This window comes from Drosophila navojoa, chromosome 4 (assembly GCF_054131105.1).
Source record: "Drosophila navojoa isolate 15081-1374.11 chromosome 4, UAZ_NAV_1.0, whole genome shotgun sequence".
Lineage (NCBI taxonomy): Eukaryota > Metazoa > Arthropoda > Insecta > Diptera > Drosophilidae > Drosophila > Drosophila navojoa.
In genome coordinates this window covers 10,388,106-10,415,269 of record NC_142892.1, presented here as the reverse complement: position 1 = coordinate 10,415,269, position 27,164 = coordinate 10,388,106, and the positions used below count along the sequence as shown (strand labels likewise).

The following is a 27,164-nucleotide window of genomic DNA, read 5'->3' as shown; positions in this document are numbered from 1 at the left end:
ATGACGGCTTAGATACGTCTCTTTCTCCTCCTCCTTCTCTTCCCCTGCGAATGTGAATGTGTGTGTATTTTTGTGTGCGTGAGTGTGTGGGTATTGGCAATAAGGAAGTAACTTTTCATGCCAGCTTTGTACGCTTTGAATGCATTTCTTTGATCAACTTGCTGCCTCAAGGAAACAGGATAAATCGTTCGACAATTTTCCATTGCCAATTTTGTTTTTTTCGAGCAACAGAAACAAAAATGAAAAACTTTTACTATTTCCGCCAGTCATGAAACAGATGTAATGGAAAATTGAAAGAAATCTTAATTGAGCTGATAAAATGACGGCGAAAACTTATGTAAGCCATGTGGAATTAGTTATGTAGCTGCAGGCTGAAAGGAGTATCTGAGTATCTGATGGGGAATAAGCGATGTATCTGCAAATTGAAATGATATGTGAACGATGTAGGATGGTGTGTATCTTACATGGAAAGAGGGAAAGAAAGAGAGAGAGCGAGACTAAGCTGTGTATCTATATGCTGATAAAGTATCTATGTATCTAATAAGTTATCTGACCGACTTTAGTATAAGTAAAAGGGAGAGCAATACTAACCAAATATATAACTCTTCTCCAGAATAAAGAGAAATGTATCTAGCTATACGACAGACAAAAGTATCTAATAGATGTAGATTCATTTAGCCAAAAGTACAGTTGCCACAAAACTGAAATTTTTGATGTATTTCATTGAAATTGAAATTGTAGCATTTGAATGTAGTTTTGCAACGAATGGTGCCAAGGCACCACGCCTCACGCCCCATGACCCACGCCCCATGCTGCAAGCCCTGCGGGCCCAGCCACGCCCATTGTTTTCGAATCTAATTGCTGGTTGAAATTGTTGCTAAACATGGTCGCCCGACCGTTATTCGATGCACAAACCCCAGCAACTAATTTGCAGCACGCACAACATGCAACACCAAAAAGGGGCAACTGCACTGATAGAGGGGGGCACGGCCACCAGGAGGCAGAGTCCGCCCGGTCAGGTTGCAGCTGTGGAATGAGTCTCAAGTGTTGATTTCCTTAGCGCTGCGGCATGTCAGGCACGTTTAAGCACGCTGCCAGCTTTGATTTAATTTAGTAGCAACTTGCAACACTTGCAACGGAGCAGCAACAGCGGCAGCAGGAAAAGAGTCATCGATCACGACCGCAAATGATCTTCATCATCGTGGGGTGCTGTGTGTTTATGACACAGCTGCCAGCAGTTCGAGCAGCAATTTAACATGCAACATCATCAGCTTCAACAGCAACTTCAGCTTCAGCTTCGGCTTCAGCTTCAGCTTCAGCTTTAGCTTCGGCTTCACTTGATTAAGCAGTTAAATCAAAACGTTCAGTGCTTGGGCCATGCCGCATGCCGCATGTGGCCAGAGCCGCTGCGTCGGCTCGGAGGTGTTTTCAACGAGCGCCTGTCAAAGTTGCCGACGCCGCGGCCACACTTGAGAGCGCACGCAAAAGGTCAACGCATTCGCCACCCCTCTCGCTCTCCCGCTGTCTCTTACTCCCTGTCTCTGCTGCTAAAGGGAAATGCCACACAACAGCTACAACAACAAGAACAACAACAACGGCAGCCTCACTTAACGAAGCGGCGTGTTAATTGAAGACAGGCAGGCAACTGGCCAAAGCTGAGGTTGAGGTTGTTAGCCAGCGACAGCAGCAACAACAACAGCAACAGCAACAGCGGCAGCGGCAGCAATTGTTGCTGCTGGCTGGGTGTTTTATTCGTATTTCTGTTAAAAATCAAACGCTTCACTGATTCATGCGTTGGCCGCCAACAACTGCAGCAGCAGCAGCAGCAACAACAACAGTAACTCTAGCAGCAATTGCAATTGTTGCTGTTGCAATCAGCGCTGCCTGCATTTGCAGTTGCTCTGCTGCTGCTGCTGTCGTTGCAGTTTGCAGTTTGCAGTTTGCTTCCTCATTTTTGTTGCATGTGCAGCCGCATAACTTAAATGCTCCGTTTGCCTTTCTGCTCTTCGGGCTCTGCTGTGTTTGCCCGCACTTTGATCTGTGTGCAAATCTTTTGATTTGCCTGTCCATCCCTCCGTCCGTCTGTCTGTCTGTCTGTTTGCCTGCTTGTTGTCTCTGTCTTTGGCTTTGTTGCACAGACGCTCGTAAATTTGTTGCAATTAAACAGACACCCAAAGTGCAGCTCAAGTGCTTTGCATTTGCTTTGCATTGAATGCGACTCAGCTAATGCACGCCGCGCTGCACTTTTGAAACCCAAATAAAATTGCAATAAAGTAGATGAAGCATTTGTAGAATATGTGCATGTATTATAAGTTCATTACATTGTGTGTATGCTGTGTGTGTTTTTTGGGAAATTCCTGGTTGAGTCTTTGGACAGTTTCTTGAGGAACTCACTTGAAAATCAAAGATCTTAAGAAAAAATTCAAAGGAGTTGTTAAAATTATAACTAAACCACAATTTTTACCAAGTTTATAATTATATATAGCAAAATAAGAATTCTGATTATCTCTCTCTCTTTCTTTCAACTCATCTCTCATCAGCATTTTCTGCATTGTCGTCTGCAATTTTCTTCCCTCAGAAAAGAACAAAACTCTGAAGCATTTAACAACTTAAGCTAACAACATGTACTTAAAGCCAACTAACGTATTTATATAAGTTTTTCACTTAAGCTTTGCTCAGCAAGAAGCTGTCAGCAGCAACAACAGCTGCTGATTGCTGCAGCCCGCCAGCAACAGCAGCAGCAGCTGCAACTCGCTTTGGTCAATTTATGATTTCGCATAATGTGTTGCAATCACTTTTGGCTGCATAATGGAAATGCGTAATGTTTTCCGGGTGGCGTCTTCAGCAACAGCAAACGACGCGTGAAGTAGCAGCAACAGCAGCAGCAACTGTTGCAATTGGCAGCTTTATCAAAGCTGATAAAAGTCCAGCAGAATCGCGGAAGCGTCAAGAAAAATGCGTGCAACGCCCGTCACGTTGCTAAAGTGCAGTTCAATGAACCTAGCCAAGCGGGTGCAATTGTCAATGTACTTTATGTTGCTGTTGTTGTTGCTTGTGTTGCTGCTTGTGTTGCTGCTGCTGCTACGATGAGTCGTCAACTATTAAGTATACGCAACAGCATATATTTATATGTACATGGTGAATGGCAGCGCATCATAATCATTTATTTTTGCACTAGACGCGACAACAATGACTGCAACAACAACAACAACAACACACTCAAGTGCCTTGGCTAATTTTATAAACTTATTTTATTCATTCTCCGCTTTTAGCAGTGATTTGTTGTTTGTTGTGTTTGCTGCATTTAGTTGAAGTGCTTCACATTTTCCTCTTCTGCCTCCTCGCCTTCTCTTACTCTTCCTCTGCTCTTTATAATATTTACTAAGGAAATTTAGTATGCAATGCGCGTTGACTGCGCCACCGAGAGCGGGGCTCTCACTACTTAGTTTACTCTGATTGACATTTAGAAGTCAACGCTCGCCCATTGCAATTGCAGCTGTCTTTGTCTTACAGCCAGCAACAACAGCAACAGCAGCAGCAACAACAGCAGCAACAACAACTCTGTCTGGGTGCAAAGTCAAACTGCAATCATCTGCAGCAGTCGACTCGAGTGTCGACTCGTGAGTGTGTGGGTGTGAGTAGGTGACATTTTGTTGTTGCCTGACTTTTTGCCATTAATTGGCATTAGATAGTTGCATTTGTAATTTGTACAGGTGCTAAAGATGTTGAGACAGGCGAAAGAAAGTACAGCTGCTGCTTGATATGATATTATGATATTCTACTTTCCATATATCTTACTAAAACTTGCATAATCTTGCAGAAAATATTATGAAATGTAAGCATTTTGTAGAGGGAGCAAGAAATAGATTCTGATAATTCTAGAGGCAACTTAATCTAGTTTTACATAAGAGTAAAATTGAATAAGTTTATGGTAATGTAGAGTTGAAGTAGGTGAGCCAGAGTTTAGTTCAACTGCCTCTTAATAAACTCTTCAATCGCTTCCTCCTCTGCAATTTACACTCAAAGCCAAGAGCTTAAACAAATTCTGAATAGATTTGCATCCGTCTCTCTCCCTCTCCATGTATATTTTGCTCTCTCCCTCTCTTTTTCTCAATCTCTCTAAACATCTATCTCTCTAACCATCTATCTCTCTCACTCTTTCTGACTTTCTCTCCCTCTTTCACTTTAGCTCTCTCTCCCTCTCCCTCTCTCTCTATGATATTCATTCTCTTTCATAAGTCAAGTTTAAGTTGGATTAGTTCACAAAACTACAATTAAGCTCTCCCTCTCCCTCTCTCTCTATCTCTCTCTCTCTTTCTCTCTCTCTCTCTCTCCATCTCTTTTAAACATGCAAATCTATTCAATCTCTCTCTCTCAGGTCGCCCGCTCAGAGCATTCACATTCCGGCCTTAAAGCCGCGCCGTTTCAGGTGTGAAAGCAACTCATTTATCAAACAATGACAATTGCTGCGCCACAATTCGAACACAATTTTCAAACTGTTCTGTGGCATTTTTATTTTATTTTATTTTATTTTTTGGCTTTTTGACTATTCAAGCAAAAAAATTACGCATACGCCGCGTGGAAAGTTACAGCTGAAAGGCAAATGCAAACGACCTGCCTTGAATGCCGCCCGCTGACTCATTTCTCTCTACTGTTTCTTGGGCAAATAAATTTGCAATTGATGCAGAAATGTGCAAATTTTACAGCAGCAGCAGCAGATAACAAGAATTTATTTTTTGGCCAGCCAGTAAATACGATTAGTCATTGAACAGCAACAAACAATAGCAGCAGCAGCAGCAGCAGCAGCAGCAGCAGCAGCAGCAACTGTTGCTGCTGCCAACTCAATTACAAAAGTTTGCCACAAATTTTTGTGCATTGAACTTTTGTGCTGCAGTTCACAATTGTTATTATTATAATTTGTATTTTTTGCATTTATTTTTTATGTGCTTCGAGCTCTTTTGTCAGCCCAAAAAAAGGAAAAAAGAAAAAAAAGAATCTGTTGTTGACGTCGCTCGTTTGTTTATTCTGGCACTTTTCTTGCGAATTTGTTTTGCGCAGCGACAATGTGTTAATTCAACAACAAATAGCCAACAACAGCAACAACAATTGCTGGCAAAGTGCAGCAAACGAGCGCGTCTAATTGCGATGTTGCTGCCAGACGCGCGCATGCGTAACAACAGCAGCAACAGGTGAGAGAAGAGAGGCGAGAGGCGAGAGGAGAGACGTTAGCAACAGCCAACAATGACAAAGTGTTGCTCATGTAGATTGCATAAACTAGCAACAGCAATTAAGCAGCTAGAATGTTGCAACAACTGCAACAGGTGCTGCTGCTGCTGCTGCTGCTGCTGCTGTTGTTGTTGTTTGCTATGTTGACTGAACTTTTCACATTTCATGCCAAATTGTCAGCAGCGATTAATCGCGCATTTATTTGAAATGCTAAATGTTTATAAATAAAGCACACACCAACAACAACAACAGCAACAGCAACAACAGCAACAGCAACACATTTTAAATACATAATTAAAATTTAAATGATATTTCGGCAGCAGCTCACGAAAAATTTATATATTTTTATTTTCTCGCTCGTCTTTGTTGCTGTTTGCAGTTCGTTTTTTGTCGAAAAGTCATAAAAATTGCGTGCATTGGACTTTGCTGCTGCTGACTCGGCGTCTGCTGACTGGAAAGAGATGACAGAACAGCAGCAACAACAGCAGCAGCAATAACAGCAGCAGCAGCAGCAGCGGAAGTGAGTGCAACTGAAAGTGAAAGGCGCTGGAAGAATGTAAAGGAAGTGAAGTGCAAAGCAGAAGCATTAACATTTTGTAATCTGCTCTGTGGAGTCATTGAACACGGCAACACACACCTGAGCGAGCGGCCAGGTAGAGTTGAGAGCAGGAGCTAATGCCCAGCCAGATTAGTCTGTGAGTGTAAGTGTGATAAGATATTAAGTACAACCGGTTGGAAGGCGGCAATTCAAAGTGCTTTGAGTGATAAAAACATCGGAAATATCGATAAATATCGATACGATTAATCATTGATTTTATTGCGTATACATAAATGCTCAAATATAACAAACTGGCTGAGCTAAGTTAATGGAACTATAACTTGTATGCTTACTAATTAAGACTAGCCCGACTAAGAGATACCCTGTATATATGTAAAATTGATCACAACTTGATCATAATTTGTACAATTTGAATTGATAAATATTTATATTTATACATAATATTAAAAACAAACACAATTAATTTTCTCGTTCCTTCAAAAGTGAAGAACATGATATTTGGTACTCTATTTCATAATAGATTATTAAATATAAAAACAAATCATTTTTTAACTACAAGCAGCTCAGCTAGCATTTACTCTATATCAACCCAACTGCTTCATTCTCTCCCAATCATATCTTCTTCAAGACATTCCAACAGAATCAATATAAGCATTCCGCTTGTCTAACCTATCTGCAAAGGCAAACAGTCTAGATCTATTTCAGTACTGATGCCCATTAAGAATATATACATTTGCTGGACTCTGCATAAATTTAGCACTTAAACTGACATTAACGAGCATATTAATCCATTTTATGGACAGCTTGGCAAGCTCTTGGCCATAATTCGATCATAAAAGCCATACAAATAACGCCCTAAAAACCGCTCAAATAGAGTGAATGATTTGCTTTTTGTTTCAGTTTCACTCCCGCTCTCTTTATCTCTCTCTTTCTCTCCTCTCTCTCTCTCTTTTTCAATTTCAATTGGCAAATGGAAGTGGTAGAAAAAGTTCAAACAATTGGATTTGGCTGAAAACAATGGCAAAAGGTGTTTGCTGTTGCGCTTTAATGTAGCCAGGCAAACAAAGCACAGCAATTGTCGGCTAGAAAATGAAAATGAAAAAAATAAAAACACGAGTGCACAACAACAATGGGCCAACAAACCACAACAACAACAACAACAACAACAAGAACGGCAGCAGCAATAACAATTCGCATTCGTCTAGAACTGGCAGCTGACCCAGTTTAAAGCCACAATTACAATTTCGTCTCTCAAAAGCTACGCTGTTTGTCTTGAGCTGCGCAGACGTAGCAGCAGCAGCAACAGCAGCAGCAACAGCAACAGCTTGTCTTTTTTTTGGCTGTTCAAAGAGTCATCCAACGAGCGACACAGAGCAGATCTCTCCGTGTGTTGCTGACATTTGATAGTTTGCTTTCAAATTAACTACAATTGGAGTCAGACTCGATGTCGAGCTGTTCTATGTTACTATGTCGCCTTAGCTGTTGTTGTTGCTGCTGCTGCTGTTGCCGCGGGCGACAACTTTGTACTCATTCCCAAGCCAAGACACTTGGCACTGTGGGCCTAGTTGCTGCTTTGCTGGCCCACAAAAATTTGGCATTTTAATTGCATTTCGATAGACAGCGCTGAGAAAACACGCATACGCCACGTATGACAAGCGTCGCTGTCGTCTAGTCCTGCAGCAACAAAATACGCAAAATGAAATTAGCGCAGCATTCGCATTGCGGCAGCTGCCACACCAAGCTTGTGGCAAGCTTGTGTGGCCTGTGAACTCTGACCCATTTGCGAGGCAGCAGCACAGCTAAAACTCTAATGGCAATTAGAGTTAAAGTTAAATTCGTGCATATGAGGGAGCTAGAGCAGATATTTGGGACCAGAAGCGGCTATATTAGTTGGATTTATTAAGAGCTTTGAGCTCTAAGCACAGCTTAATATTATTTAAGATTTTAAGAGTAAGCTAAGAGTAAGCTGTAGTTGGCTTAAATAAACAACGCATGAATTGCCATTAAAAGATATATGAACAAAAGCATATTTATTATGCATATATTAATCCAAGTATGAGCTGCAGTTGCCTCGAATAAAATCTTATTAAGCTAAGCTTAAATTGTTATTAGAGAATATATGAGCAAAAGATTGTTGATTATATATATTTAATATTGATTATATATCTTAAATAATGAAATTGTTGATTATATATATATTAGGTATATATGATTTTTAGACGCAGTTAATTAAGCTTTTCCCATTACAAATTCCCATGTTAAAATTTACCTTTTAACCGAAAAGTCTTATGGAGCCAATCAAGCTATAGCTTTATCTTATCATTTAAAAATTTGATCATTTGCAAAGACGAAAAGAAAAAGTAGAGCACATCATATAAAGCGCCAGGAATGAATGCCTACAAGCCACATAAAAGAAAACCTTGTTAGAGCTCTCTGGATCTAAATGAACATAGATCCAGAACATAGATTCACATGCAGATCCAGATCTGTTATTAGCTTGCATAATGCTGGTATTGCCCCATGGCAGAGCTCTAAGCCAAAAACATGCTCCACTTTCAGCCCGTGTCATTGCACTTTGCATGCCACGCCCGCTGTGAGCATAATTGCATTTAGCTGCAGCTTTGCATGACCCAAAAAAAAACACGAGCAACCAAAAATTTGCTGCTAAATAATTTGAGAGTTTTTCGTTTCCCCAATTTTGTGGATCGTAATGAAAATTGCAAAGTTAATTGGAAATTCTCTCACGGCGTACGATTGGCAGAGCTGGCATTGCCATAAACTGGGCAAAGCCAGGCAAAGAGCTTAATTAAACAACAGGCTAAACGAATCAAAACGCCCAGCAACAACGGCAACAACAGCAACTGTTGCAGCTACAGCAATCACAAGCTGCCACAAAAGCAATTTGAGTGAATTATTGAAACGTTTTCATATGCAGTTGCAAGGATTGAGGAAGCTGCAACAATTTGGAAAAAGCAAACACGAATATCTCTCTCTCTCTCTCTCTCTCTCTCTCTCTCTTTCTCATTGTGTGTGTGTGTGGGCTGGCTTTGACTGCTTGGCGTGGGCAAAATTGAAGAAAATCTTTGCTCGGCGAACGCGAGCCATAAAACATGGCAACAAATGTTGCAGGGCGACTAATAAATGTTGCAGTGACAACGGCCAACAACAGCAACAACAATTGTCTCTTCGCACACCCACTGAGCATGCAACAAAGTCGCAATTCCGCCTACTGCCCCCGCCCCCGCTCCTGCCCCTGGCCTTGCTACACTCCCACCTTTTTTTTTAGGCAATTAATTGTGCAACATCAAATAAATTGCATTTAAGCGCAACAACGACAACAACTGCAACCATTGCAGCTAGCAGCAACATTTCACTCTGACAAGCTTCATAAAAACCAATTTGCTTTTTTTCCAGACTCCTTTCATAGCGATTGCCCTGCGTGTGTGTGTGTGAAGTTAACCAGGAAGTACACCCACCTATGCCACAATATGTCTATGCTGTTGCTGCTGGCCGTGTAGCTTGTTAGCCAAGTCAACGACGATCATCGCATTGAGCGAATGAGATTTTCGGGCTTAGATTAAAGTTTTATTAGCCAAGACAAGCCAGGAAATGCTATGGATTATGTTGTTGAGAGTTGGTGTGTTAACAGCAAGCAATTTGTTGCCTTGGGCCTTGCTATGCGATTCTCAGGCAATGAGATATGGGCCTGCTGAGTTTTTAGTGATGGAATGAAGAGCGGTTAAGTGAAGAGGGGATAGCGAGAGAGAGACGATAGAGAGAGAGAGAGAGAGAAGCAAACAGGAAGAAGAAGAGGGACAGGAAAATAAGAGACAGAGAGAGGGAAAAGGAAGAGATTCAAAGAGGTAGAGGCAGAGAAGGAAGAACGAGAGTGATAAAGAGAGAGACTTGACTAAAGCTGAGCGCAAATGGAGTCAAATTATAAAATCTCAGCATAAATTTTATAGATCTATAAATTGAAATAGACATAATGTCTGTGTATCGCTATATCTCTATCTCTATATCAGTTTCTCACCCAATTTGCAGCTCAATTAAATCACCATATATTAAGAATAAATGCATCGTAAACATAATCCAGTTAAGTCCCACGACATTTAACGCGACAATCTAGCCAAAGCCCCCACTCAAAGTCTTATCTAAGCCAGCAGATCTCTTGGGGCAGACATTATCAATGATCGCCGCACAGTTGGCTAATAAAGCTGTTCACGTTGACATTCACTTTCGGCTAATCTACGGCTATAGTTAGTTGCTGGGGTACTTACAGTCGCGGCTCATGCCAGCCGAGAGGCATTTCTTGAAGCGGCAGTACTGACAGCGATTGCGATTGAGCCGGATCACGAGGCACTTGCCGTCCCGCAGGCAGCGATACTCGATCTGTTTCTGTATGCTGCGACGAAAGAAGCCCTGCAATATGAGAGAGTTTCAATGAGGACTCTGGTCTGTGAAATGCGCAACTTACCTTGCAACCCTCGCAGGAGGTTACACCATAATGATAGCCCGAAGCCTTGTCGCCACAGACTTTGCACGGCACAAACGACTTTGAGGAGACGCCGTTGCCGTTGCCGTTGTTGTTGCTGTTGTTGTTGTTGTTGTTGTGATTGCTGTTGCTGCTGCTGTTGCTAGAGTCAACAATGCCAAATTGCTGTTGCTGCTGCTGCGCGTGCTGCTGTTGCAACTGTTGTTGTTGTTGCGAGTGTTGCTGTGGGTGCTGCTGTTGCTGTTGCTGTTGCTGCTGTTGCTGTTGCTGCTGCTGTTGCTGTGAGTGTTGCTCTGCAATGACAAAGTGCATTTGCTGTTAGCTCCTTGCCACATTACTCATACGCCACTTGGCCAAATGAGCTGGCGTCAATCGACTATCGCCTGCTCCATATCTCTCGCTCCCCCACTCTCGCCCCATTTGTCAGTGACAAACGCTGACAGCCTGCGCGCTGCTGCTGTCAATCGAGTGGCCCGGCTCCAGTGCTGCCTGTGGGTGGCTATCTGCTCTAACGGCATTCGAATTCAGGTGCAAACAAATTACATTAATGGACAGCGCGATTGGGCCAATATCGGGTTGGCATTCGCTGCACAGAGTGAAGGACTTGCAAAATTGAATGTGCCACATATGAGTCAAGTAAGTAAATATACATATATGTATATATCTATTTTTGAATTTGAGTAATGTTTAATCAGTTTATCATTAGTTTTGAATATTTTATTTAAATACTTTGGGATGTTTTAATAAAGTCGTTTTATATATATGCAATCACTTTTAGCAAAATAATTTCATATATACATTTTACATATTTCTTTTTTATGTATTTGTTTTTTTTTTTTCATTTTATATTTATTTATTTTTAGTGAAATTATTTCATATATATTTGTATTTATTTTTAATAAACTTATTGTATGAATATATGAGTAAATTATTATTTTTTAAATAATTTTATTAATATAATAATTTTATATATGTATATTTATTTTTATAAATTAAAAAAAATACACCATATAAATTTTTATTAATTTTTAATAAATTTAATTATTTAATATATTTATTATTTATTTAATATATATTTTTTTATTTATTTAATTTAATATTAAAGGTTCATATATTTATATATATTTCTTGGTGTTAATCAATAATGAGTAAATTAATTTCACATATATATTTCGGTATCTTCGAACCTTTGTTCGCAATTCCAAATTTGAGGAGACTTCAACAGACTTCGACAGATGTTACTCAGAGTTATATCACATATGTGTCTGAGAAAAGAAGCTGAGAATAAAACCAACAGCCGCTCTGCGCTGAGTACAGGGTATTCGCTAGTCTGGTATGCCTCTCTTGTTTGTTAAACTTAAAACTTCTCAAGTTCTCTTCAGGCGCCTTTCGGCCGAATTCTTGTTAGTTCTGCGCGCTGCAACAACAGCCTCCGACATGCATTTAGTGAACGCAATTACAGCAAACAGACATGACAGCAATCAAACTAAAAACTCACAATTCAAATTCAAATTCAAATGCGAGCAGCAGCTACAAAAGTGCATTCAACTTCAACTTCAGCAACTTCAGCAGCTTCGGCAACAACAATGCTGATGGCTGCTTGAGTGTGCGATAAGCAAAAATGCCAAAAAATCACGTATACGCCACAGACAGAGCCACCTACACAAGAGAAGCAGCAGCAGCAGCAACTGCAGCAGCAACAACTGCAGCAACTCCAGCAGCAACAGCAACTGCAGCAGGAGGAAAACTCTTCAACAAGCCGCACACAAATTTCCACTGCAAGCGCCGAAAAATTTGCAATGCAAATTGCACAGGAAAAATTGAGGCAGACAAGAGGCAACAACAACAACAACAACTCGAGAAACTCTGCTCGCTTCTTGGCATTTCATTTCATTTCAATTTGCCTTTTTCTAATGCAAAAAAAAGGCAAATGAACTAAGCGCGGAGTTTGAACTGCGAATTGCAGTTGCTGCTGCAGTTGTTGCCGCTGCTGCTGTTGCTGTTGCTGCTGCTGTTGTTGTTGCAGCAATCGGCATTGCCACACCTCGAAATGCGAAGCGAAATGAAATGAAATTAATGTGCAGCTTGCACGCGCCAACGAGCGACGCACTGCCAACTGGACGCAAGAGCAGGAGCAGGAGCAGGGGCAGGGGCAGGGACAGGAGTAGGGGCTGGGCTGGGGCTTGTGTGGCGCATATGCCCCAGTGTTACGGGCTTGTGCAATTGCAAATTGAATTTTCAGCTAAGAGGGGCGGGCCGAGGCGGGGGCTGACTGGAAAATGTCAACGGCAAAGGAAATTCAAGTGGCAATTGTTGTTGCTGCCGTTGCTGCCACAAATGCTGCAACTGCAACTGCTGCTGCTGCTGCTGCTGCTGCTGCTGCCACAAATGCTGCAATTGCAACCGCTGCTGCTTCAGTTGCTGTTTGTGTTGTTGCTGCTGCTGCTGCTGCTTCAGTTGTTGTTGCTGCTGCTGCTTCAGTTGTTGTTGCTGCTGCTGCTGTCGCTTCATTTTCGCGCTGCGTTCAAATGCAAATCACTTGGCCGCCTTTGTGAGTTGACAATTTAGATGCCATTGTTGCTGGGCCGGTCGGCAGGGGCCAGGAAAAGGGGCCGTGGCAGGGCCAGGGGCAGCTGCCGCTTGGCGTTTCCGCGTTGCCAGACAGTGGCAAGCGATAGACAGACAGACGAACGGCGGCAACAGCAGCGAGCAGTTCATAATTTTTGTATTTCTTTTCCCTATTTCTCGTTTGCTTTGCATGCGGCGATAAAAGACGCAAAGTGGCAGGCAAACTGATTGAATACTTGGAAAATCACTTCACTTCACTTCGGGGGGCGGACGCAGTTGAATAATGCCAAACGACAAGAGCAACGAGTTTTGACAGGGCCGCAGCCGCCACATCAACTGCAATTGAGTTTCTTTTGCCGCCTTGCTAATTGCGGCAATTAAATGCGGCTAACAAATCCTGGCAATTGCTCAAATGCAAGTTCAACAGCAACAACAACAGCAACAATTGCAAGTGCAACGACAACAATAACAACAACTGCGGTCAATTAGAAAGCGCGCACAAGTTTCCTTTGGCAAGTTGAGCTAACTCTTTTGGAGTTGAGAGATTCCATTGAAAAAGAAAAGAAAAAGAAGAAGAGAACTACAGAGACATAATAGAGGTTCATAAAGTTCTGATGAAATATGAATATAGTTAGTTACTAGATGTTGGGATTCACTAGTCACTTAATCCAAAAAATGTTAACGTGAATGTTAATGCATTTTATTAATGTTAATCTAAATCATTTCACTACCTGCAACTCGTTTACTTCCTTAAAATTCAATTGGTGCAAAGCGAGACCCAATTCAACTTGATTAAAATGTTTGCGGCAATCAAATTAATTGCAAGTGAGCAATTGGCAAATGCAATTTGAAAGTCATTTATGAAAATGGAAAACATTTTGCTATGGCTTTCAATTGCAGCAACAGCATTGACATGAAAGCCAATTCGCCTGGCTGTGAAAACAACAACCAACAACAACCAGAAGAAACAGAAAAAGAAGAAGCAGAAGAGAAGCGAATTACATTCATTTTCACATTTTCCATGCTGCACTCTAATAGTTTCCGCAACGCAAAGATGGAAAGAGGAAAGAAAAGATAAACACGAGCCAAGGCAGCAATTGTTGCTGGTTGCAACCAGGAAGAGAGACGTGACACGCTGTCTGGCTGTGGCATACCTGTGTGTCCTTTGCTCAAATGCGCAACAGTTGCCGACGTGGAGCTGATCGCTGGCGAGGATGTTGCTGCTGAATGGCCGTTGTGTTGCTGCTGTAGCTGTGGGTGCTGCTGCTGCTGTTGCTGTTGCTGATGCTGATGTTGCTGATGGCTGGCATTGAGTAGGGTTGAACGATTGTAGAGCTCACCACTGGATGCCGACGATGAGGATGAGGATGAGGATGAGACGTTGGCCGAACTGGAGCTGGAGCTGCAGCCGCTGCTGCGTCCGCTGTCTGGCGAGGAATGTGCCCCGGCCGAGCTGCAACTGTTGCTGGCGGGACCGAACTGATGCACACTGCTGATGGCGTACAGAGCACCTCCACCATTGCTCAAAGCCGTGCAGCTCAGGTGTGCTGCTGCTGCTGCTGCTGCTCCGGCTACAGCTGTTGCTGGTGCTGCGGCAGCAACTGTTGCTGGCGTGGCACTATAGAAGCTGTCGCACTGCAGCAATTGCAGCGGATCTGCTTCGATGGCACTCAAACAATGCTGTAGCTCCTGTGCTGGGCCAGCTACGGCTGCTGTTGCTGCGGCTGATGTTAGCTGTTGCTGCTGTGACTGCTGTTGCTGCAACAGCTGCTGCTCCTGTTCGTCCTCTGGCTCGGTGTCTAGGCTGCCCGCTTCGCTGAAGGCGCCTTGCGTCGATGAATCCTCGGGCGTGTCAAAGAAATGCAAATTGAAATCTGAATTGGCATCGAAGCCGACTTCTGGCAATGCTTCGTTGTCTTCCTCCAATTCGTCCTCTTCCTGCTCGTCGTCATCTACCTCGTCGTCTTCTTGTTGTTGCAGCAGCTCCTCTTCGTCTTCTCCGTCCGCCTCCTCCTGCTCCTCCTCCTCCTCCTCTTCGTCGTCCTCGTCGTCGTTCGCCTGCTGCAGTTCTTGCTCTGCCTCCAAATCAGCAATATTGCTAGTGTCCTGCTGCAATTGCTGCTGCTGCTGCTGTGGCTGCTGCTGCTGGTGTGGGCGTGTCACTGGCTGCCCCAGATTCTTGACCGCAGTATCGATCAGCAGTTGGGAGCGTAATTGTGCCTGTGCCTCCAGCTCTATTTGGTATACATCCATGTTGCTGGCGTCGCTGCATTCGCATTGGCATCCATTATCATCAACAACATCATCACGCAAATTGAATTCGATTCAAGCAACATTTGCATTTTCTTTTTTCACTTGTTAAACAGTTCAACAATATTTTAATATGATCTCAATTATATTCAGATATATGACACATTTAGTCCGAAACTTTATATATTCCTAAAAGAAAATTTGTAAAAACCTAAAACTTTTAATTTGCTTCTATTTTTAGTAAATAAACTCTTCTCAAAATACTTTTTATAATATTATTAGAATATTATTAGTCACCAAACATTAAATCAGCCTAAGCTCTATTTTTAGCTATCTATTATTTATTATTAGCATTTTATCTATGTTTTTTTTTTAAATTTCAAACATCTTTAGAAATTTAAATATATTTCTTCATATATCTTGCACTTATTTGTTTAACGTATGCTTAAGAGCTAAACAATTTTCACACTTCACTTTCACACAAGCTTAACATTGATTTTCAATTTTCATCAATATAATTTTCGATTCACTTCCATGTTTGTTAAGCCCGTGGTTGGAACTGTTCGATAAGTATCCATAGATCTCGACAGTTGGATAAGCAGGACGCGTTCACTAATTAAACAAATTGAAAAGGAGAAACTGAGTAAGAAGGAGAGAGAGAGAGATAGATAGAGACAGAGTGTGTGTATGAGTGAGGGGGAGAGAGCGCGGCGACGGCGACGGCGACGACGACGTAACAGCGTTTAGGAAAATGCCAAATGGAAATTGTGAAAATGTGCGATCGCGCGTACAAAACTCTCGTCTCGACGAGATCCAAGCGCCAACTTCACAGCGCTCCAAATGCGCAACAGAAATTCAAACCAAACTGCAGAACTGCAGAACCTACGACAACGACAACAACGACGACGACGACGACGGCGACGACGGCAGCGACGGAGCGCAAGAAAAGAACAAGAATAAGAAGAAGGCGAGTGCGTATGTGTGTGTGTGTGAAAAGAGTAGGAAAATAGCATGTATGTGTGAGTGTGAGTGTGGTGTGGTTGCATGGAGTAGGAAAAACTTTTCTAGCGCCGTTTGAGCGACCGCCGCACTGGGCACCAGGCTGACTCAGAAGCAGAGGAGCGGCAGAGGAGCATCGGCTGATGGAGCAGGAGGAGTGGGAGCTGGGAGTTGCTTCTATCTTTCTAATCTGCAACAACAACAACAACAGCAACAGCAGCAGCAACACGCATTGGCACTCTCGCTGTTTGTTGTTGTTGCACTTTTCCATTTGCTGGGGCCACTCGGTTCCTGGTTGCTATTTTCAATTTCTATTGCCCGTGGGCAGCAGAAGCAGAAGCAGCAGCAACGCCAACGCCAACGCCGACGTCAGCGTCGCCGTCGATGTTGACGTTCACTTCAAGTGCACACACTTCTTTCTCTCAAGATCAATTTCACACACACAGCGAACGGCAACGGGCCTAGAGAAGAGAACCGTTACAAAGTTTGCAATATCGCGCGAGAGCATGACAGAGAGAGAGAGGCACACAGACATAGACTCAAAGAGAGAGCGTAAGCAAAATGGCAGGAGAGAGCAGCAGAGTCAAAGAACCTTTTGCGTCTTTTGAGCGTGACAGAGTGGGAGAGCAAGAGAGCAGCGAACGAGCGGGAGTTCTACAATGCGGAAGTGAAAAAATATTGCACTCGACGTAGTTGTTGTTCTTACTGCTGCTGCTGCTGTTGTTGTTGTCTTTGCTGCTATGCAGTAGAAAGTGGCAAACAAGTTTTGGTGCCAAAAGATTTTGAGCAGTGCGCGGACGCCCGCAACATAGCGGAAAGAACTTTTTAGACGAAAGAGATAGAGAGAGAGAGAGAGCAAAGGAAACAGTTGCAAATGAGGGAGGGATTTGAATCTAATTACTGCATGTTCAAAGTAGACAAAAACTAGTTTATGTTGGATATAAATATGTATGAATGTATCTACATATGTATATACATGTAATTAAAAAATTGCAATTAAAATAATTTAGATTAATTTATTAAATAATTAAAAGTATTATTCCAATTGAAAAGGCGCAGTAGTCATTCCCATCAAAGTCTAGGGTTTGCCACTTTTGCTGTCTCTGTAACTCTATTATTTACCTCCTTCACGCACGCATCAAAACGCAAAAGGAAGCACAAAGCAAAAAAAAATAAATAAATAGGGAAAAAAAAGTGAGCCAAGTGCTGTGCGCGCAGAGTTTTCCACATTTCGCAACGGTCGCCATGGCGCAACCGCCTCACACATTTTCCATGACGAATGCCTGGCACAAAGGAGAAGCAACGAAAGTCAATGATCAGCGTGTGGCAAAACGGCGTCGGCCGCAACTGCGGCTAGTTTTGCTATATTTCCAACGGCAGCGAAAGCAGCAGAAACTGTAAATAACAAGAAACGGCAAAGGCAGCGAGGATCGAAAGCGAAAAGTCAACGAGGCGCAGAACGCGCGCAGACGGGCGCAACGGGAATGCTTCGTGCTAGAGCCGAAGCAAACGCCCGACGCGTTGCCCGACCGCCGACCGCCCCCAACAATCGTAACATGTTCGATTGCATTTGCCTGATAAAACCTGATCTTTGCAAACAAACACACACACACACCGACGACGACGCCATAAGACACGCGACGTCAACGTCGACGGCGACGCCAACGAACCAGGAAGAGAAAAATGAAAATGCCGCTTGTTGGCGCTGCTGCTGCTGGCTGCAGGCGAAGATTGTGTAATCGCTGCGAGAGAGTGCGAAACGGCGTGCGAGAGAGTGTGTGTGCGTGCTCGCGTGTGTATGTGCATTGAGTGAGAGTTATTTGAAGCGGGTCGCCCTCTTCGCCTCAACCACGTGGCCTGCTGTTGTTATTGTTGTTGTTGTTGCTGCTGTGCCCATTGCCTATGCCAATATGACCATGCCCATTTGCTGGCGTGCGCCCATTGCATTTCACTTATCAACGCGGCGTCGACTGCTGCTGCTGCTGCTGCTGCTACTCATTTTTTTTATTTTTGCGTTTTTATTCGCTTGTCTCTAAGTTCAATGACTTGAGCAACGTCACGGGCAGCAGCAACAACAGCAACAACAGCAACAGCAACAACAACAGCAGCAACAAAGTGGCGCAAATGCGTTTAGTTTTATTTATTTGCTCATTATTATGCCCCTGCTGCTAGATTCTTAAATTCTTGTTTACTTTGCACATATTTTTCCATAGCTTCTGTATTTGTTGTCGCTGTTGTCGTTGCTGCTGTTGTTGTTGTTGTTGTTGACTAGATGGCGCTTGTTCTTGTTGCTGCTTGGAGCTGCGCTGATATGATAGCTTTAAAAGCTGTAAACAAGTTCTCGAGTAGGCGCAGTAAATTAACACTTGAAGCATGAATTAATTGGCTTTTAGTTGGGTTAAGATGTGGGCAGAGCCTCTTTGATCTGTGCTTGCTATATCAACGGAATTTTAAGTAATTAGGAACGTCGTCTTACGGCATTATGTTTTGGCATAGCTGCCAACCTTCTTTAAATAGAATATACAGTCAATAGATAAAACAAAAATTTAATAGAATTTATATAGAAAGTCTATAAATATAGAACATCTATAAGAGCTAAAAATAAATTATATTACTCATATCTGACATAAATTTGTATTTTCATATACTATATATGTTATTTTTTTATTATTATTATTTTGTTTACTATATAGAAATACGGTAGACTTCAGAGACACTTTTGAGATCATAGCTTAAATAAATTCTGCCCATTTGGGAGCACCGCCTAACTTTAGTTAGCTTGTCATGTTTTTCCTCTATTTTTCTAAGTAATTAGACATCTAATATTATAGCATACTTTTGGGAAAATCACTTTAAGACGTTTGATTACAATAAATAATTAATGTTATTGAAAATCATACCAAAGTACCAAAGATAAATAATTATGAAATAGACAAATGAATATTATATAATAAATAAAATTTGCTTATTTAAATTAAAAAAAAAAAAATAATAATAATAATAATAATATTACAAATAAAATTTAAATAATTAAACCCAAAAACAATTTTTTTTTTTTTTATTTTATAATTAAAATCAAAATTTTATAATTTTTATAAATGTAATATTTGTTTATTTTTGTCATCTCCACATTTTCGACTTAATTTATTATGCACATCACAGCTCAAATGATGCAAATAATTCTCTTTCAAGTCAAGACAAATCGATTAAAGACATTTTGCCTTTGAGACACTTATCACAGCAACTGGCAGGCCATTTATGTGGCTGCAACATGCCTGGCAGCAGAGTCCTCAAAGGGATAGCCATCTAAAGCAACAACAGCAACAGCAGCAGCAGCAGGAGTGGAGACAACCGCCCGCAGTTCGTGCCACAATTCACCGTCGCATGGAATGGCATACGAAATCCAAATAAATGTCGCACACAGATAGGCAACAGCAACAGCAACAGCAACAGCAGCAGCTGCCACACATGGGCCTTGTGGCCCACAATGTTGCCTGTGGCACACACTCCGGCTGCTGCAGCGACTGTTTATCTGGCGTTGGCAGCGCAGTCCAAACCGAAAACGAAACCCAAACTGAAGCCCCCAAAAACCCAAAAGCGCAGCACACAAAAGACATTTTGGAGCACAGTTGTCAGGAGGCTGTAGAGGGGCGTGGCATGAGTAGAGGCATGTGCAATGTATGCCTGAATGTCAGCAACCTCAATAAAATGTTGCGATTTCATGTGTTGCTGCTGTTGTAGTTGGCGTTCCTTTCCTGGGTCATGATCTGCTTCGTGAGGGAAAACCGGGCAGCTATAAATAACAGAACCAAAGCGCACAGAAAGGAAAAAAAATAGCCAAACAAAAAAAAAATTTAGAAGATTTGCAAGCAAAGTGTAACAAACGTTCATAATACCCTAGCATAAATGTGTTTGTCAGGCAGGGTATATTGAGTTGTTGTGTTGAAGTTGGGTAAACATCGGAATAGTATTAATTGAGATATCGAATTATGACATAGCTTTTAATATGCCATATCATATAATATATATTATATATATTTCCAACAATAGAGAAGCCATTGTTATTAGAAAAAGAATTATAAATAGAGTATATATAAATTTAAAGAAATTTTCAAGATTTTTTGACTCATTAGAAATCATTGCAAATTCTATTCATAGAAATCCTCCAAAAGCTCCCCTTAGCCACATCATATAGAAATACCATAAAGAGCTAGCCCAGAGTATTTCTTAAGTTCCACTATGACAATAGACACGTTAATTTAAATAAGCACATGTGGGACTTACCCAACAAGATGTCACTGGAAGCCGAATGCGAGCTCAGCGAAGAGGTTTGACCATCCGAGGGGCTCTGAGGCGGCTCTCGGAACGGACTGCTGGGCGTTGTGGGCGGTGTATTGGGGCAACGTTGACTCTGGCCAGGTGCAGTTGCGGTTGCACTTTCCGTCGTTTCCTTAACTGCTGGGAAATAGCCGTTGAGCAAGGATAGCCTGAAAGAGAGAGAGAGAGCGAGAGAGAGATAGAGTTAAAGCTCATATGCAAAATAAAAATATATAATATATATACATATATATTCAATGTCAAATTAAATGGAATGCCGTCGCTTAAGCGCAATCAATTGACCTATGGAGCCAACGCGAAATTGTTATCGTTTTGTCAATTGGCTCGCAGCAAAGGCCCCACCACACGTAATTGATTGGAAAAGTGGCCAGTCAGTATTGCTGTTGTTGCTGTTGTTGCTATCGAAGGGTTAGATATCAAGCACAGTTGCCTAACCCAACCCACCCTCCCATCTCAGCATGGAGTGGCATACTTTTGCTTGCTCTTCTTCTAGTTGGCTCGTTATGCCACGTAATTGGCCATTTTCCATTTGCCATTTCCCTCGAAGGAGAGAGAATTTATTGAATATCAGCCACAGCCAGAGCCACAGCCACACTGCACCACACTTGAGGCACCACTTTGATCGATAGTTTCTGTCCAGCTCGAGCAGCAAAATAAATGGCCAAAGAGAGGATTTAAATAGAACTCGAAAGTTGGCTGTGGAAAGTTGAATTCTTGTTCAGCTCTAGCTTAAGGCTCTTAAAGTTGAGCTGTTTTCTCTTATAGTTTCGCAAGTTGTTGGGGAATTTTAATCTACTAATTATGTGCAGGCGTACTCAAACTTATATTATTGTATTTGGTATGGACTCTGGATATTTGTTGCCTTCCTCTATGAGAATTCGCACATTACGTATACAGTATTCCTGCCTCGCTTTCCATTGTATATCAATTTTGAATAAAATGCCTGTAATTACTTAAATACATGCTAATCCTTTCGCATGTATATCTATTTAATATTTCAAATACAACTCATTCGCTTCAATAGTCAGAACTCTTCCATTACGTATACGCATTGTAGTCCCTGCATAAATAGTAATTAACTAGCTTGCGTAAATTGTTTTGCTATTCCAATTGAATGCCTTTTGTCAAACGTTTACTAATCAATATCTACCCATTTAATGTGCCATGGCAAGAACTCTTCATTTTGTATGCCTAGTTTGAGATAAATCCCAAGCAAAGGAGGTGGCTCTATGCAATATTAGCTCCGGCTTGCTCTCATTGTGGTAATAACTTAACTAAAGCCAATAGTTGTCTCCATCTCATATCTACAATGCATTCACCTATATCTCTTCACATTTGCTTCGCTGTCAAAGTAACTCCTCGCACATGACGTATACGCACAGTATGTTGCCTTTTAGGCTTCTCGCCCTTAGCTTACTTTTGTGCGCAGTGCAGTTGTGGCCACAGCCGAACGTTGGCAACTCTTGTCAAACGGGCAGCCACAAGCCAACTCGCTTTGTGGCATCCTCTGCATTTGACAGCAGCCAAAAACAAAAAGTTTGCTAAGGGCAGACTACAAAAATACCCTGTAGCTATTACTCAAGTCAAGCGAATAAATCAATTGGATAATTTCGAATTCCTCAACAAATATTTCTTAAAAAATGAATTTTAATTTCTATAAATCTATCATGTTCTAGTTACTCGCTCAATGCATATGCCCCTTGATTAACTCATAGCACTCCAAAAATCAATATGCATACTGTTTGCATGGTCAGCTCGGCAGGATGTGAAACTCCGGCAGCTGTGGCATGCCCCAAGTTGCATGTAGCACGTTTGGTGTGTTCTATGCCGTCGCTGAGCTTTATTGCATTTTGCTTTGTAGCCCAAGCATTTGGCATTGCCTGCCGTCCCCACCAATGCCCCCTCTCTATGTGTCTCTGTCTCTATGTATGTATGTCTCTCTCTCTCTCTCTCTCTTTGCCTCTGACTATCGTGTAGTTTGCTTTTACAATATTTCCACGTTGTTATGCACTTCACACAAGTGCAGCATCCCAACAAGCACTCAAACTAGAGATTTTTCTTGTTCTTGTTGTTGTTGCTGCCGTTCTTGTTGTTGTTGTTGTCGTTGATGTTGTCACAATATTTTCGCTTTTCGATGCGCTGCTCGAAAGCAGAAGTGAAATATTTGCCCATGTGGCGTTTTAGTTGCTGCCAAGGAGCCTATCCATCTCTGTCTGTGTGTGTGTGTGAGTGTGTCTTCTCTTTGCTCTGCTGCTGAAATGTGCAAAATTGAACTTTTGATTTATGCATAGAGATGGGGCAAACGGCTTTAGCAACGAATCGGCACAATCTCATCATTTGTTATGCGACGGCCTGGCAACGTTTATTTCGAGGCATCTCGTTCTCCGCTGACGCTGCTGCTGCTGCTGCTGCTGCTGCTGCTGCTGTTGATGTTGCTGTTGCTGTTGCTGCCGCTTTTCACATTTTCTCGCTTATCAACACCCGCACAACTGGCATTGTGCAAGTGGGCGTGGCATGCCGGCTAACAACAATAGCAGCCTTGCCTTGTTGTGGGGCAGGATGTAGGTTAGTGGCTCACTCGTCAGCCAAATGAATGATGATGAGGAGCAACTGCAGCAGCAGCGGCAGCAACCACATCAGCTCCTGGTTGTTGAAAAGTTTTCAAAATTATATGACTGCGACACAAAGGACTTGCCACATGCCACGCTCGTGCCTGGGCAATTGTTTGGTTAATTAAAAAAATATATATATACTAAACTATAGAGCATAAAAACTGTGCTCAGCTCAGGTGTGGCCATTACACATGCAGCATACATATGCAAAAAAACATATATAAATATAAATATATATATATATAAATAACACTTGCCTGCTTTGCTGTTCACTTTGCTGCTGCTGCTGCTGCTGCTGTGGCTGCTCTTGTATTGGCTCGTTGTGATTCAAACATTTAGAGTTTGAATACTCCATGGATTGCCGGCCCTCAAGGGGGCTGGCCGTTGTTGGTTGCAAGCACTCAAATACATTTAAACAGCTGCTGTGGGAGGTGGGCGTCCAACAACAACAACAACAACTGAAACGACCGCAAGTATCAAAAAATCGGGGGCGAATCTTTTATGTGCTGCGCCTAAAAGATGCCATCAAATTTTTCTATTTCTTTTTTTCACTTTCACTGCGGCGATTTCGTTTAGCTTGCAACTGCAGCGAAATTTAGTTTTTTCTTCTTATTTTACTTTTACTGTTAATTATTGTCTTTGGCTAAATTTGAGTGATTCACTGCGTTTGGTTTTTGTGCACACATTCGCCATTGCGGAAATGCGGTCGCTGTTTGTTGGTTGCACTCATAACTGGCACATAAAATTGTAAATCGGCTTTTGGACACTGCAGCGTTGTTGCCCGCTGCCGTTTGGAGACCGAGCGACCAGCCTCTGGGCCGAAAAGCACGACGACAGCGACAGCGACGATGATGATGGCGACGACGACAACAAAATGCAGCAAAAGTTTTTAAAGCTGCAGCGGCACACACACACACAGACACACGCACGCACACATGCGGGCACAGGATATGCCGTTGAACGAAGAGCGAGCTAGCAAAACAATCACATGGTTTAAGCTCGCCGCTACAACAACAACAACAACAGCAGCCGCTTTGGCACAGCAGCAACTTCAAGTATATAACGGTGCCGCAAAAACATAAACAGAGAGACCCACAGCCAAGCCGACAGGGCGAAGACGGCGAAAAGAGAGCGGCGAAAATTGCTGCAAACTGCCGAGCTAACCACCGCACCAAGCGCTACCATTTGTTTGCTATTAGTCAATTTTTATTCATATTTAATACATATTTGAATTTACTGCAAGTCAATAATATTATTATACATGTGCATCCACCTGCTTGTGCATAAAACTCAAAAAGTTGAGCACTCTCACAGCTGCGCGCTTACGCCGGCTCTCATATTTGCTCTCGCTCTCTTTTTCGCTGCATTGCTCTGCTGCTGCGCTGCCCACGCGCTGCAGAATGGCGTGCACATAATGGAAATCAGGTCAGGGCCGTTTTGCTCACGCTGACTACACACCACACACACACACACGCACACTCAAAGAAAGCTTTCGTTGTTTTGCATTTTAGCGGCAGAAGCTCTCGTGAGCTTTAAATTAACAACTCCAAAGAGAATCAAACAGCATTTTATAAATTCGTTTGTAGGTACACAAATTTCGTTTAATAATTAGTAACAAATATATATGCTGTATAAATACGTACGTTTAGAAGCTTAACTGTTAATTGTGTGTATGTATATGTCAACTTAAAGCAAAATACAAAATCGAGCACCGTCCAAGCATTACCATCGAAATTCATAAGAACATAAAACGTGAGCAGCACGAAACACAAACTACTGCACACCGTGTGAAAGGGAAAGAGTAGAGTAGAACAAGAGACACACATTGAACACAATAGAAAACTTAAAAGCTCCTTTTTACCTGTACACATTTTCAAAATGGCGTAAATGTTCCATAAGTTTTTAAGGCACTCGGTTAGATTCAGTTAAGTTTTGAGTAATTTAACAAAGAAATTAGTTATTATAATTAGTTGGCAAAACACATCGTGGAAGCACTTCCTGTGGCTCCATTTTGTTATCCTTTTTAGCTGCACACACTTTTGTAAACAGGCACATTTTGGCTTTATAATTTCGTGGGTTTTCCCTCTAAGCTTTGACAGCGCTGGAGTTCATCTTCTCTAGAATTGGCACAACCATATCGAACTTGGGTCGCTTGCCCGGATCCTCGTTCATACAGATTGATATCAGCTTCGCCATGTGTGACGAAGTACCTGGCGGAATTTTCACACGCAATCCTTCCAATGCAATCTTCATGCCACACTCCATGGGAGACCATTCGGCGAAAGGCACCTCGCGAGTGGTCAGCTCCCAAATAACCAGCGCAAAGCTCCACATATCGGACGCCTCCCAGTTGCGATCGGCTGGCTTACGTTGGAGCGCCTCCGGCGACATCCAAGCGGGCTGATAGATTCGACCCTTCTCTTGGAACGAAAACTTGGCATCGCCCATGTTAATGCGTGCCGTCAAATCATCGTCGATCATCACGTGATGGCTGTTCAGATGATATGTGGGTATTATACGCTCCAGCGAGTGCAAATAGGCCATGCCACGTGCGATGTCCAAGGCGAATCTCACGGCCTGGCTGGTGTCCACGACAACGCCCGATGCGCCATGCAGCAAATTGAAAAGCGATGAACGTGGCATGAACTGGAAAGGAGAGTGCGATTATATGGAACTGAATAATGTGCTACTCGATACAACATACCTGACTGATTACCACTAGCCTAGGTGGCGAATTGCAGGCGCCGATGATGGGCAAAATATTGGGATGCGAGAAAATGCGCAGCTTGGGAAACTCCTCATTAAAGTCACGCGAAATGCGTGAAGTGCATTGACGCAATGCGAGAATCTGTTAATCATACACAGTTTAATTAAAGATCAATGCCGTTCAGCATTTAGTTTTTACCCACCTTGGCTACAACATCGTTCTTTTGCCAACGACCACGCCACGTTTCGCCAGAGGGTGTCACTGCAATCTTTGTGTGCAAGTCCAAGTCGCCCATGCTGATGCCCTTAAAGCGCGATAGAGTAGCATCGCGTGAGCGCGTCTTCATGCCCATCCAGCTCTGCTCCTTGAAGCTGATGATCTTCAGCTCCTGGCCGCTCTTCTCGGCCAGATCTTGTATGCGCTTGCCCAAACTAGGCTTGGCCTTGTCTATAGCTGTGTGACCGTCCTTGTTGGCAATGCTGACTAGAGCGCCCGCGTTCAACAGATCCTCGCAGATCATGTCATAGCCCCAGAAGCAGGCATAATGCAGTGGAGTATTTCCATGCTCATTCACAGCATTGACGTCCGAGCGCTCGCGCAGCAACTACATTAAAATGAGAGTCGATCAACATAATATTATAGGGTATTTAAGAACTCACCATTTGCACCACTTCACGATGTCCGTGGGCGGCGGCCAGATGCAGGGGAATGTCATCGCCCATGTTCGTGGCATTTACACGAGCGCCGCGCTGCAGCAGAGTCTCCACGAGCTTCGCATGCCCCTCCTTAGCAACCCAATGCAGTGGACTAAAGCCGTGATCATCGCTGCAAAAACAAATATGCAGGGAGAGAGTGAGAGCAGAGCAAGAGCGAGAGCGGCAAAGGCAGAGCATGAGAGTGACGCACTTATATACACACACGCACACATTTCCTTTCATTGTGTGTGTGCAACTTGTTTACACAACACAAGAATAAATCATGACGTCACGCTCCAATTGGTTGGCGACTGTTGCCCAATATAGCAATTTGCAAGCATTTTTTACAATTTATGCACAAGTCATCATATTTTATGTTCATTTTGTTAAATTTGCACTAATCTTAAACACTTTTAACTCGCTTTTACCCCAAATTCATGTCATGCTCGGTCTCATCCAGCCAAAGGCGCACTTGAATTGAGTTGCCCTCGCGGCACCAGTGAAAAATATCCTCCATAGTTGCACTACAAATGTATATTATATGCTTTAATAATGTTTGGAACACAATTTTCACTTTATTTACATTTAGAAACGTTTAAAAAGCGTAAAATTGCAGCAGTTGTTGCTCTGGCTCTATTGTTGTGCTGCTGGCTGGTCACATAGTTTTCATGCAACGATAACATTCTGGCAACAAACAATTTCTATCGATATTCTG

At 42.5% G+C, this 27,164-nt stretch overlaps 2 protein-coding genes across 3 annotated transcripts in view; both read right to left on the bottom strand.

Moving 5' to 3' along the window:
• The window catches only part of Eip78C (Ecdysone-induced protein 78C), a 38,763-nt gene extending 23,547 nt beyond the window's left edge, over positions 1 to 15,216 (bottom strand). The window contains exons 1-3 of the mRNA XM_089259806.1: positions 14,003 to 15,216; positions 10,263 to 10,573; positions 10,066 to 10,207 (exon numbers count right to left, since the gene is read on the bottom strand). Coding sequence (XP_089115932.1) covers positions 10,066 to 10,207; positions 10,263 to 10,573; positions 14,003 to 15,101 — 1,552 coding nt within the window. The 5' untranslated portion in view covers positions 15,102 to 15,216. The remainder of the gene's footprint in view (positions 1 to 10,065; positions 10,208 to 10,262; positions 10,574 to 14,002) is intronic.
• Positions 15,217 to 24,622: 9,406 nt separating this feature from the next.
• Ilk (integrin linked kinase) lies at positions 24,623 to 27,160 on the bottom strand. 2 transcript variants are annotated; one of them, XM_018101822.3, is made up of 6 exons: positions 27,033 to 27,160; positions 26,878 to 26,973; positions 26,414 to 26,579; positions 25,957 to 26,358; positions 25,752 to 25,895; positions 24,623 to 25,693 (listed from the first exon to the last, which is right to left on the bottom strand). In XM_018101822.3, exons 2-6 carry the CDS (start codon positions 26,964 to 26,966, stop codon positions 25,133 to 25,135), a joined length of 1,362 nt encoding a protein of 453 aa, XP_017957311.2. In that variant the 5' UTR covers positions 26,967 to 26,973; positions 27,033 to 27,160; the 3' UTR covers positions 24,623 to 25,132. The 2 variants fall into 2 exon arrangements, with proteins under 2 accessions (XP_017957311.2, XP_017957310.2); XM_018101821.3 differs by having other exon boundaries at positions 26,878 to 27,111.
• Positions 27,161 to 27,164: the final 4 nt, after the last annotated feature.